The following is a 14,517-nucleotide window of genomic DNA, read 5'->3' on the forward strand; positions in this document are numbered from 1 at the left end:
CCAAAGGACGTTTCATCCTACTACAGAAACACTTGCTCAACCATATTCACTGTTGCTCTATTCATAATGGCCAGAAATTGGAAGTCACCTAGATGTTCCTCCAAAGGAATGGATAAATAAAATGTGCTACATTTACACAAGGGAGTATTGCTCAGTTGTCTAAAAAAATAAATTCACAGGTAAATGGATGGATTTAAGAAAAGAAAATGATCCTAAGTGAGGTAACCCAGACCCAGAAAGACAAATATGGTGTATTAGTCATTTACATGTGAATGTTAGCTAAGTCAATGATACTAAGCTACAGTCTGTAGGGCCACAGGCTTCGGACAGCAGGGGCAGATAGATCTCCTTAGGGAAGAGAAAGAGATGATTATGTATGGGTGGGGTGGGAGCTGGAAAGGGAAGATCAAGTGGGAAAAGGCAAGGGAAAGAGGGCTAAGGGAGGGAAGACAAGGAGAGAAAGCTAAAATGAAGGGCCATTTGAGAGGCAGTATGGAAATTTAATACAGTAGAAGCTTCTTAAAATATATACATATATTAAGGAGATACAAATAATATTGCCAAAAATGGGGAATACAGAGCCCCAACTGGCCATCTCTTGTCACCAATGAAGCTTCCAGTCCCTGGAGTGAGTTACATATAATTGAGCTGTTGGCCAAAGGGGTCCCATGGGAATACCCAAACAACCCAGGTTGTTTCCAAAACCATAGGTTGTTCTCCACAAACTGACAGCAAGGCCTCATTTCTGAAGACAGCACCTACACAGCCCACTGAACATGGAGAAGCTGGGCTGGTGCCTAAACACAGCCCTAAAGTCTTTGGTACAGAAAGGTATTCTGCACAGTACCAAAGGAGAAATGTGAACAGCAACCATCCTCAAACTCTGATCTACAATGGTGTACTGTCTGCAACATACACTAGTGCAATGGTGGCAAAGCTTAATGAAGTAACCAACCAATACCTGATTTAACTTAGGTCTCACTCCACAAGATGGAACTTATACTCGATACTGCTTTGGTTATCCAGAACCTGAGCCTAGATAGCCCAGGGACCTAGGATAAAGCCAAATACCACTGTTCTAAAAACAAAAACAAGGACATAGCAATAGGGTTACTCCTAATGACGTTCTGCTATACTCACAGATCAGCCATCATCAGAATGGCTTTCTTCAGCAGCAAATGGGAGCAAACACAGAGACCCACAGCCAGACTTTATACAGAGGGAGAGACTTACTAAACAGGACGTCTCCATCAAATCCCTCCCTCAGGGCTCAGGGAACCCTGTAGAATAGAAAGCCAGAAGGGATGGAGGACACCAAGAAAACAAGGCCCTCTTGTCAAAGGCCAGCTTTGAAACACGAGGTAAACTGAGGTGGCCTGTAGAGTGGGCAACAGAGGCTGATAGCTTCTGGCGATTAGAAAAATAAAGGAGGAGGGGAAATTGCGCCTGGTAACCAAGGGCCAGTACTGCTTCTAGCTGGTGAGTCACTCTGAACTCTTTTAACTCTTAACTCTTTAGGGTCCAGAGCCCTTGGGGCCAGCACTGTTTATATATGGTGAGGAACTCTGAACTCTTTTAACTCTTTAGAAGTCAGTAGCTGATGGCACCTGGCTTAGGCTGCCATTTTTAGTGGCTAGTGCACAAGCGTGTGTGTGTGTGTGTGTGTGTGTGCACATGCACACACACACACACACACACCCTTGGTAGATGAAGTAAGGCAAGCTCCAACAACTTTACATACATACACATACAAACACACATATACTGGGTGAATGGAGCAAACTCTAAAGAGGGAGCTCCAGCAACTTTACACATATGCATACATGCATACATAACATACATACACACACACCCACATTCACACATTGGATGGATGGAGTAAACCCCACAGGTTCCAACAACCCACACTTTATTTTTTTTCTCTTAGCCTTTTTAAACTCCCTAAAACAAAGTTCTCTATGTAAGAAGAAAAATTACCTCATAGCAATCATCACGAAAAACAGATAAAGAGGGAATTAATCTCATCCTTGGACCTAACCTAGAGGGAAATGCCTTCCTTGATCATAACTCTGTCCTGTGCCTATTTTTCTTCCTAGTGCAACTCACATGCTCGTAACACATGAAAGCTCGCTGAATGACTCTTCTTAGCCTGGGTAGCCTCTGCTACTCTACTTTTGATTCTAACTTTAAACTTTCTATCAACTATGTTAATTTTTAACTTCTTAAAAGTACTTGAATCAAATCAGGAATTGTATAAAACCATTATTAGGAATTATAAAATCAGCAATTCATCTAAACAGCATTATTTCATGAAAGCACGTCTTTATGTTGATCTGCAGGAAATTTGCCCAACAGAGTGGGCTTACACCCAGGAAGCAATCAATCCAGACTACAGGCAATGAGTGTCTCCCCACGCCCAATCACACCATGCCAGATATATGAGGAATACAGAAATGACAAGCATGGAAAGGCACACCAGCAGCTGGAGACAAAGCCTGTGGGGACATGCCTCGCCAAGGAACACCCATTGCAGCCATGCAAAACAGTGAGCCATCTCCAGGAAGCTCACTTGCTTACTGCAGTTCTTCCTGAATGGTGCCTGCCACCCGCTCAGTCAGCATGACCAATGCACATATGACATATAAACGCAGAGGCTGAGACAACATGTCCAGGGCCTGAGTGGGTCGGTAACAGATGGGGTTCTGGAGCTCAAAGAGGTGGGGACACATGCCCCATCCTTAATCCAGAAGCTATTTGGATTAAGCTAATTGATAACCACTCGCAAATGAAAATTTTGTTTTCTTCAGGGAGTCTCACTGGGAAAACAAACTACTCTTAAGGGCAGGCTGCATGCCCAGCAGGAAATGCCAACACAGGGGCATCCTTGGAGGCTCCTGTCTCACAATGTCATGTCAGGGCTTTTCCTTTTATTAAAAAAAATTGTAACATACTAGTTTTTATTTTATTTACATATATTTTTTCATCTCTCTTTTTATCCTACAGGACCTTTGGACATATACTATGGCTTCCTGCTCAGTGTTTTCATGGATTCCTGAGGTATGAACAAATGGGTCTGTTTCTTGTGCCTGCTCTTGGGCTTGTATCCTTCTGTTTATTTGTTTTGTCCAATTCGAATGTGTTAATTTTTGTCTTATTACATTTCATTCTATTATTAATCCTTAGAAGCCTGCTTGTTTTCTAATGAGAGACAGAAAACAGGCAGATCCAGATTGGGGGGGGGGGGACGCGGGAAGAGCTGGGAGGAGCAGAGGGAAGAGAATTCATTATCAGGCTGTATTATGTGAGAAAAAAGTCCATTTTCAATAAAAGGAGAAGATCATAGAAAAAACTTCCTAAAACTTTTCCCTTACTCTTTTTTGTTTGTTCGGTTTTGGTTTTTTTGTTTTGTGTGTGTGTGTGTGTGTGTGTGTGTGTGTGTGTGTAGCCTTGGCTGTCCTGGACTCACTTTGTAGACCAGGCTGGCCTTAACTCACAGAGATCCACCTGCCTCTGCCTGGGAGAGTGCTGGGATTGCAGGCGTGTGCCACTATGTCTGGCTCTCCCTTAGTCTCGAAGAAAATATATGACAAGAAGAAATAGCTTGGAGTAAGAGGAAAATGGGAGGGAGGGAGGAACAGGAGGATACAAGGGATGGGATAACAATTGAGATGTAATATGAATAAATTAATAAAATTCATTTTTAAAAAAGAAGAAATAGCTTAAAATTCCTGTATCTATATTACTTGTTGAGAATATAGGCCTCTGAATTTAGTTCTTTAGCTAGAGTCTTTTTTAAAAAGGCACTGACACAATCAATACTTGGTAAAACACCCAGCCAACTCCCTCCCACTTGCCACTGATGAAATGAAGGTCAGTGTTCCTGGCTCTCCTCGCTTCCCCTTTTCCAGTATTACTTGTTCTCCTTCTGCTGAAGCCTCCTCCTTTGCCTGACCTGTGAATGGTTTTGAGATGTCCCATCATACTGTGTTTGCTTTCCTTTGCTATCATTTGTTTTTGAGTCATTTTGCCCACTGCCATTCATTAATTCCTTTAAAATGTTGGTTGAATATCTACAATGTGCTAATTCTATTCTAGGAAACAAAGTCTTGTACTCACAAAGTTCATCTGTTAAAGGGAAGATGAACAACATTTCAATGGAAAAAACATAATGCTGGTATGTTTGGAGAATGCAGCAGCTAGTAAAAGGCTCACTGAAGAGCTGCTTTGGTAGCTACCTGAGTAATGATGGGAACTGAGCCATAAAGGCTTAAAGGAGGAAACTTGGTAGATCCATGTGAAAGAGTAAGGTCAGTAACTGGAATAGAGGAAAGTTAGACAGGCAAAGCCTGAGTCATTATAGCCTTTGCTAAGTACTTAGGATTGTATTGTTTGCTGGGTTATAGTTAAGAGGTATTTCACGATCTTATTTGTGTCTTTTTAAATGTGTTTTTATTGAAACAAATTATAACACTTCTTCCCTCTGGCCTCGCCCATGTTCCCAACTTTCAAGTTGATAGCCTCTTTTTCTTTGAATGTATACACAGCCTGCTGAGTCCATTTCTGTTGCTTGTGTGTCTAGGTTTCAAGACTAACTAATCTGCATTGGAAAGCCAATAAGGGGTTCAAGGGTCATAGGGCAAACTCTTGGAAGAAAATAAAGGGGTAAATTCTTATGACATTGGAGTATGTAAATTTTTCTCACATATAACATCAAATGCACATATGACAACAGAAACTACACAAGTTGAACTAAATCAAAGTTTTAAAATGTGCTTCCAACGATACCATCAGGAAAGTGAAAAGACAGGCCACTGGACAAGAGCATTGACAAACCACACACTGATCAAGGGTGTGTATCTGGAATACACACAAAACACTAAAAAGCAGACTTTTGCCCTCTGGTTTCTAGCTGGGATCAGCCACCAGGAAGCTTTGGCAGGAGACCACAGATGGGAGACAAGTTTAAATATTACTCCTCCTGAATCTGTCTCTGCTGGACCGGTTTAGAAGAGGTAGGACACATCTACTAAAGGTTATGTTTCTCAAAGCGAGGAGGCAGTGACTACAGGGCTGGCCCCAACCCTATGATTAGTTTCATGCTGTCTTCTTAACTCACTAGCACAGCTGTAATAGAAAGGACAGCTGTGAATAGATTTTAGTGGAAATGCTTTAAGTTTCTCTCCATGTAATTTGATGGTGGCTGTGGGTTTGCTATATAGTCTTCTAAGGTCTGTAGATAATTGTGTTGATATTTTGATGGGAATTGCATTGAATTTGTATTTAAAAACTTCAAGTCTCTGAAGAAAGAAATTGAAGAAGATATCAGAAGATGGAAAGATCTCCCATACTCATGGATTGGTAGGATTAACATAGTAAAAATGGCCATCTTACTAAAAACAATCTACAGATTCAATGCAATTTCCATCAAAATATCAAAACAATTCTTTACAGATCTTGAAAGAACAATTCTCCATGTCATATGGAAAAAACCCAGAATACCTAAAACAATCCTGTACAATAAAAGAACTTCTGGAGGCATCTCCATCCTGATTTCAGGCTGTACTACAGAGCAATAGTAATAAAAACTGCATGGCACTGACATAGAAACAGACAAGTTGATCAATGTAATTGAATTGAAGACCCAAAAATAAACCCACACACCTACTAACACTTGATTTTTTACAAAGGAGCCAAAACAATACAATGGAAAAAAGATAGCATCTTCAACAAATGGTGCTAGTCTAACTGGATGTCTACATGTAGAGGAATGCAAATAGATCCAAATTTATCACCCTGTATGAAACTAAAATCCAAGTGGATTAAAGACCTTAACATAAAACGGTATACATTAAATCTAATAGAAGAGAAAGTGGGGAAGAGCCTTGAACTTGCTGGCACTGGAGACAACTCCCTGAACAGAACACCAACAGCTCAGGCCCTAAGAAGAACAATTAATAAATGGGACCTCATGAAACTGAAAAGCTTCTATAAGGCAAAAGACACTGTCAATAAAACAAAATAGCAGCCTACATAGTGGAAAAAGATCTTCACCAACCCTACATTTGACAGAGGGCTAATATCCAAAATATATAAAGAACTCAAGACATTAGATACCAACAAACCAAATAATCAAATTTAAAAATAGGGTACAAAACTAAACAGACAATTCTCAACAGAGGAATATCTAATGGCTGAGAAACACTTAAAGAAATGCTCAACATCCTTAGACATCAGGGAAATGCAAATCAAAACAACCCTGAGATTATAGAGGGATAAGGACACCAACCCACCCACAAATCCTTAGACCCAAAATTTGAGATTCCACCTTACACCCATCAGGATGGCTATGATCACAGCACATGCTAATGAGGATGTGGAGAAAAGGGACCACTCCTCCATTGCTGGTGGGAGTGCAAACTTATACAACCACTTTGGAAATCAATCTGGCAATTTCTCAAACTATTGGGAATCATTCTACCTCAAGACCCAGATAGTTACACCACTCCTGGGCATATACCCAAAAGATGCTCCACCATATCACAAAGACACTTGCTCAACTATGTTCATAGCAGCTTTATTCATAATAGCCATAAACTGGAAACAATCCGGATGTCCCTCAACCAAAGAATGAATAAAGAAAATGTGGTACATTTATACAATGAAATACTATTTGGTTATTAAAAATAAGGATATCATGAACTTTGAAGGGAAATGGATGAAACTAGAAAATATCATCCTGAGTGATATAATCCAGACCCAGAAAGACACACATAGTATGTACTTACTTATATGTGGGTATTAGCCATAAAGTACAGGATAACTATGCCACAATCCACAGACCCAAAGAAGCTAAGTAACAAGGAGGGTTCAAAGGAGGATGCTTGAGTCTCACTCGGAAGGGGAATTAAATTGCCATTGGAGGTGATGGATGGAGGGAGCTGGGTAGGAGAGGGGCTGGGGAGTGAAGCAGGGGTGGAGATTAGGGTAGGTAGATCGGGAGAGAATGCCAGAGGTGGGAGAGAATGAAAATCTGAGGTGGGGGCCATTTCTGGGATGTGCCAGAGACCTGGGGGAGGGGAGGACCCAGGAAGTCCATGGGGGATACCCTAGCTGAGACTCCTTGCAGTGGGGGATGTGGAGCCTGAAGTGGCCACCTTCGTAGCTAGACAGGACTTCTAGTAGAGGAATAAGGACACCAACCTCCCCATAAATCCTTTGACCCAAAATTTGTCCTGCCTACAAGATGTGCAAGAACAAAGATGGAGAAAAGATAACAAAAATCTCTCCTGTGTCTGATGCACACTCTGCATGAAATGAAGCAACTAATTATTTGGCTTAGTACTGAAAACTGTAGCATCTGCCTTAACGATGTACACCAGGACAACTGTCTCCTTTCATCACGATCCCATGCTCCACCTTCTGCTGTGTTTGTACAGTGACTGTGATGGTTCGCTGCTAAGTTTCTGCTCCACTTTGTTTCTTGAAGGCATAACTATAACTCTTTTTTTTATGCTATATACATATATAAATATTCAAATATTTGAAAGATGTCTGAACTAATAACAAATAATATTGACAGAATACACTAAGGAATAGTCTTAAGCCTGCATTTTTACTAAAGGAAATTTAATATTAATATAAAGAGCTCTGCTCATAAGATTGACATTTTGGCTAAAAGTATAATACCACTGGATAATTTCTTAGTATCTTTTGTAATATAAATGAAGAGAATAACAATTCAACTATGGTGAAAGAGGGGAGGATAAAAAGAGGCTATAAATAACTTCCAATTAGCTTATTCTTTGTGCTTGAAATCAGAACTTTTTTCAGACTAAAGAAGAAAATGTGTGAGAAGGTAGAGAGATTTTCAGGTGTCTGAAGAACTTACTGTTTGTCTTCTATGCATAAAGGGAATTTGAGATTAAGGATACATACTTCTCAGGAAAATCCTCCACACAGAAACTTGTTGTCCACTGATCCAAGACTGAATGATCTGTCATTTCTGGAACTGGAATAGCTTAGTTCAAAAAGGAAGAGTCAACATCAGCTTCTAAAATGCCCTTTCACACTTAACATAAGAAAGCCTAACATCCATCTTTTTCATTATAGGGTTATCCTTACTTGTTCACACATTACTTTTCCAACGTGGTATCTGATTCTCATCATTACAATCTGCTTTCCACAAACTCAGTCACAGTCAAGAAAATATCATGTGAATTATACCAATAACATGCTCCTTTGCACAGCTTCTCTCTGCCTGGACACCACTATGCTCCGAGATAATCCTGTAAATCAGTTCTGCTCTGCCTTGTAAGGCCATCGTTAAGCATAGTTCATTCTGATGTGCTCTCCTCGAAGGTCCATAGTACGGCTAGTAGAACTCTGGTACTTAATCATATACAACTTTCAATTAAAATTGTATGCCTCTGTGTTAGTTCTCAGATTAGTCCCTGAGTCCTTAGGAACAGGGACCACATCATGCTCTTGTGGCAGAATGTACAACTGCGTATGCTACCGTGAGTAATATCCTAGTCAAAGTGCCTCTCAATGTTGCTCCTGCCTGGCTTTGTTACTTGGAAGATGTTAGTTCCATCTTCATGCACACCTCATGGAAGATATGGTAGTGGTTCAGGGAACACGTCAGGGAATCACTCGGCCCTGATTGTAATCCTTGAGCTACTGGTTATTACCTTCATGGTCTTGAGTGAATCTCATAACCTTTACATAGCTGTTTCCTTAAATATGCTTAGGACCAATAGCTACTTCACAGTGTTGTTGAAAAGATTTAACATGATGAGATATAAGCTAATTAGAACAATGCCTGACATACTACAAGTGCCCAGTAAAACACGGCTGTTATTTTTTCCTGTTTTTGTTTCTGTTTTTGAAGAGGAAGAAAAGATTAACATTCCCCTCCTTTACTTTCAGAACAACAGCCTGATAAAAGCTACGCTCAGGGCCAGAGAGCTGGCTCAGTGGTTAAAAGCACTGTCTGTTCCTCTAGGGGACCCTGGTTCAATTCCCAGCACCCACATGGCAGTTCACAACTGCCTGATATTCCAGTTCCAGGGGCACCATTGTACTAGGCATACATGTGGTGCACATATCTGTGCATGCACGCAAAAATACTCGTAAGATAAAATAATACATCTTTAAAAAGAGCTACTCTGCAACTCCAACACGACTCTGCCCACAGTCCATCAGCATCCGCATTTGCAACCTTCAGGTTGCTCTGTCAGTCCTAGGACCCATGCCTTACAAAGACTTGACTCCCTTGTCCCCTGCCCTTGCACTAACTTAGGAAAACCCTACCCTCAGCATCCTATGTGTATGGAGAACCTCATTTCAAAGTAAGTCATATTTCAAATGGCTATCAAGAATAATAACACATCTTCTATTAAAAGTGCTTTTCTTGCTATTTATGACAACTATTTCACACATTCTTCCCTCAACTATTCAATGCTTATTCCCCTATGTCTGTCTATTTGCCTTTACATACAAGATTAATATAAAATAGAACTACCATCTTCCAGCACCAATTCTACAACCTACTGTTGAGTCCTTACGATCCCTATGGCCCTGTCTATATAAGGAAAGACTTCCGGCTCCTATTGAAACCAATCTTTCTAACTATGCTCTTGACTCTATTCCTCTTTACTCTTAAATTATTTTTTTTTCCTTTCATGTAAACAAAGACTCTAAGCTGTCTTTTTATCATATGCTGAAAAAGAATCCCATTAGCAAAATAGCTCTTCACCAGGCATGGTCACATACACCATTAGTGCAAGCACTCATGAGGCAGAGGGAGATGGATCAGACGAGCTCAAGGCCAACCTGGTCTACATGGCAAATTCCAGGATAGCCAGAGCAGCATAAGAGACCCTGTCTCCAAAAAACCAAAAGGAAAGAGAGAGAGAAAAGAAAAATAACTTTTAGCCCATTTCCTATGAGCAACTGTCTCACTTGTAAATTTTACTTCAGACAGGCAGTACTTTTAGTACTAGAAGTCCTATTGCTCCTTGCAGGGTACTCAAACTTTTCTTTAAAAATAAAAATAGAGGTTTTACATCATACAAACATTTCTTAAATATTGCCCAAATCCACCATCTTCTCCACTTCCCATTGTCTTCTGGCTGTACTCCAAGGCTACTATGTGTGTAGAGGTCAGAGTCAGTTCTCAGCTCCCACACATGGGTTCCAAGGCTCAGACTCAGGCTGTCAGGATTGGCAGCAAGCATCCTTACCCAGTCAGCTAGTCCCCACGTCTCTACTTTGACTCTAAACCTCCACCTTCCCATTTTTAAGACAACAAGAATTGTCTTTTCTGAAATATGATTTGGGTTCTCACATTTTTTTCTTAAGACTGTCCAATTGTTTCTCTCGTTCTCTCTCTCAAACATAATTTATTTTTATTTTATATGCATTGGTGTTTCTGCCTGCATGTATGTCTGTATGAGGGTGTCCGCTCTTGGAGTTACAGACAGTTGTAAGGTGCCATGTGGTTGCTGGGAATTGAACCCGGATCCTTTGGAAGAGCAGTCAGTACTCTTAACCTCTGAGCCATCTCTCCAGGCCCAATATTTCTCATATTTGCAATTTTATTAGCCAGTTTGAGCTGCTATGCTCATAGCATTATAAGTTGGAAAGTCCAATAACAAAATTTCAGCAGATTTATATCTGATGGAGGTTCTCAGGACAGGAAGGAAACGGGTTTCTTTGGGGTGTCTTGCATAAGAGCACCACTCTCCAGCCTCATGGCTCCTCTTCCAAACATGAGCACAAGCACAGTGGGAGTCAAACTTGAACATACAGTTTCAAGGGTACATAGGCATTCAGGCTGTTGTTTTTATAGAAATAAACAGACAAGAAAAGTCCATTGTATGTAAAGCCTTAGATAACACAAAATTTGCTCACATCTCAGATCTCCTTTTCCTTCCCCAGTCATACAGCCTAATTTTCTTTTCTTTTCTTTTCTTTTTTTTTTTTTTTCAAGACAGTGTCTCTCTGTGTAGCATTAGCTGTCCTGGACTCACTTTGCAGACCAGGTTGGCCTCAAACTCAACAGTGATCTGCCTGCCTCTGCCTCCCAAGTGCTCAGCCTAATTTTCTTAATTTACAACACTGAACTCAGAAATAACTTTTAGAAATAAAAGCAACATACCTCTTGTCCAAGGACTCCTATATTTATCATCAATAAAACTTTTATCTTGACTTAAACATGAAGGGATTTGAAGCAATAAAGCATGTCTGTAAAGCTGTTCTTTAACTGTGTTCTGTATGAAAAGATAAAATAATTTTAACATATACTATTTACCAATATTCAGAATATTACTGTCATAAGCTGATGTAATTTTTATTTAAAAGTGATACATTTGTCATAAAAATATTAAATTAAAGAACCACATAACAGAATAATATTAGCAAGTTGTCTTGAAAATGTTTTTTCTATGACAGGCTAAAATATGTGTGTGCTTAACCAAAAAGAAAAAAAAGTAGTGCATCACTCAGCAATGTGGTTTTCTCCCATTAACAGTATAATGCCACTGTCTTAACTTTCGTTTTCTATGCTAAACCCTGAAAATCGGCTTCTAATTTCAAAAGTAAAGCCAAGGAAAAGGAAGAAAACTCTTCTGTTAAATGGACATTAAAGGTGATCACAGTGGTGCAGCTTAAATCTCAGCCATTGGGAGGCCGAGACAGGAGGATTGCTAGGTTGAAGCCCGCATGGGCTACATACTGAATGGTAGGCCAGCTAGACTACATAGCAAGATCCTGTCTTAAGCCACCAACACAGGAGGGAGTAAACCTGGGAAGTGGTTCAAGTTCTGCTTTGGCTCTGCCTCTGACTTCCCAACTTTAACTCCCAGTACTTTGTGGCAATGGACTAGTCCCTCCTCCTACCGCCCAGCTTAACACTCAGCAGTTACAGTATCTCTGTCTCCGCTGCAAACCGAGTGCTGCTGTGCGACAGCTATCTTTCTCGGCTTAAGCAGCACCTCCTCTATGAAGTCTTCTCCAGTGACTGACCTCCCTTGGAATTTATAATTCCACATACCAACAAAAAAATGATTGTTTTTTTGTTTATGTTTTATGTTGCTGGAGTTATGTTTAGCAAGATGTTATCATTATCCAAAAATGATTATTATAAAAGATCATTTAATCTTGTCTCTATAGAATGAGGACCTCTGGGCAGTGGTGGCGCACACCTTTAACCACAGCACTCAGGAGGCAGAGGCAGAGGCAGAGGCAGGTGGCTCTCAGTGAGTTTGAGGCCAACCTGGTCTATTGACTGAGTTCCAGGACAGTCAGAGTTACACAGAGAAACCTTCTTGAAACACCATGGGGGAGGGGGAGAACATGTAAACAGAAAAAAAAAACCTTGCCTAGTACTACATCTAAAAAAGAAAGTTGTAAGAAATAACTTATATTTAATAAACTGTCTATAATTGTCTTTGGGATAATTTTCTAATGAACTATATTTGATGATATAGATGGCATTAATTTTCTCCTTTGGTCATAAAGGAGATAAACTTGTGAAAATTTTTGAATTAGTAAGACATCTCTGACTCCTTGGCTATTTAGATCATTTCCTTTCTCTTGCCTATTAAACAATCTTACTTTGCAAGATCTTCCTGTTAAGTCCCTGCTGTTATTTGAGCGGCTTGTACTGCACTTCATTGACTCTATAAAGTCTCCCATCTTCTGCAAGATGACATTTCTCAGCATCACATCTGAATTACAGCATGGGAGTACAGCACATCAGCAAGAAACTAAGGGACCATGCATGAGTAAGGAAAAATCTTTGAGGACGTCTGAATATATGCATTTTCCAAGTAATCAACACATTAATAAATGCTACATTGACTTCTGATTCCTGCCCAAGCATATGTCATAACTACATCTTTGAGTCTCTCCGTTATGAGAGAATAAATAGAACCTGAAGATGGCTATATACATTTCTTTTTCTTTCTTTTTTTTGTTGGTGTTTGTTTGTTTCTTCAAAACAGGGTTTCTCTGTGTAGCCCTGGCTGTCCTAGAACGCAGAGATCTGCTTGTCTCTGCCTCCCATGTGCTGGGATAAAGGTGTGTACCACCATTGCTTGGCGGCCATATATATATTTCTTAATCCTATAAAATATAACAGAGTTTAATTTACTGGAACCTTTTTGCCCTGGTGGATGGGGCAGGTTAATGTAATAATAAAAATGAAATTTTAATTTGTCAATTAGCATCCTAAGAACATGGCCTCTTATTTATTAACAATATCCCTGGACGTGAAACTCACCCCTGACATTTTTACAAGCTACTTAGCGTCTCTGGACATTACTTTGCTAACTGTGAAGCTGTAAAACCTGTAGACTAATAATGTTTGACACCTGAGTACTTACATTGGTCAAATGACATAATCCACTAAAACGACAAAGTATCTGGTTCATTGGGACATGCTGTTATTGTCCCAACAACAATGACTAGGATTACTTTTGCACCCATTCTTTCTATGTGTGTATTCTTTTCTCTTTCTGAGATGAGGTATTACTATATAGCCCTAGGTGGCCTGAAACTTGTCCTGCAGTTTTAGCTTTCCAAGTGCTGGGATTACAGGCACGCACCACCACTCCTCAAGTCTCTTAAAGGAAGACTGTTTCAGAATGTTACTAGTCGCCCTCCTCACTTGCCAGAAGTCCTTCTCCAGATAGTTACATACTCGTTTGCTGTTTAATTGTTTTAGTTTAATTCAGAAGTCCCTTATAAAAGTGGACTTAAAATATATATTAAAAGTTGAAACCAGGGCTGAGGGGATGACTTAGGAGGTTGAAGGCACTTACCACCAAGGTTGATGACTTGGGTTTGATCCCAGGGCCCCCCACACAGTGGAAAGACAAAATAACTCTCGCAAGCTGTCCTCTGAACCCCTACATGCATGCCATGGCAAGAGTGTGTACAAACACACACACACATGCATGCACACACATGCATGCACATACAAACAACTATTTTTCTAATTGCTATAAAAAAACCTAAAGTAATTTTAATGAGTCTGAAAACAACTACAGATTAACCTATGGATCACTGAAAATAATCACACACTGGGTACACATATGCTTTCAAGAAGTCCTAGTAAACAGATAACAAGCCAGTCCCACCATACCTCATGCAAATAGTCTATGGCACAATATCTGAATGCTGAAAACATAGCTCTTCCCTTCAAATCCACATAAAGTTCAATATCTAGAAACATAAAAGTTAAATGTTGGTAAAATAGCAAAGCCAAGAGTTTTCTGAGAAAAGTCTATCTTAACCACAAACTGTTTGTCCACTTATTTTTCAAAAGGCCCTAAATGATAAAAGTTTAGTATAAAGCAACTTTTATTTTTATAATTGAAAATTGATTAAGGAAAGCAATGTGTACTGCCATAATTTTTCTATATTTTTTCTTGTCATTTAATCCATACAAATTGGTGAGTTAAAATATGTTTATTATGATAGTGTGTTGAAAAGAGGCTGGATTGACAGACA

The 14,517-nt window shown here is 39.8% G+C and overlaps 1 protein-coding gene across 1 annotated transcript in view; it reads right to left on the reverse strand.

Moving 5' to 3' along the window:
* The window catches only part of Shoc1 (shortage in chiasmata 1), an 82,362-nt gene extending 68,153 nt beyond the window's left edge, over window positions 1-14,209 (reverse strand). Inside the window, exons 1-3 of the mRNA XM_051162616.1 lie at window positions 14,150-14,209; window positions 11,162-11,273; window positions 7,936-8,017 (exon numbers count right to left, since the gene is read on the reverse strand). Of these exons, the coding sequence (XP_051018573.1) occupies window positions 7,936-8,017; window positions 11,162-11,273; window positions 14,150-14,194 (239 nt within the window). The 5' untranslated portion in view covers window positions 14,195-14,209. The remainder of the gene's footprint in view (window positions 1-7,935; window positions 8,018-11,161; window positions 11,274-14,149) is intronic.
* Between the last annotated feature and the right edge of the window lie 308 nt (window positions 14,210-14,517).

This window comes from Acomys russatus, chromosome 2 (genome assembly GCF_903995435.1).
Source record: "Acomys russatus chromosome 2, mAcoRus1.1, whole genome shotgun sequence".
NCBI lineage: Eukaryota > Metazoa > Chordata > Mammalia > Rodentia > Muridae > Acomys > Acomys russatus.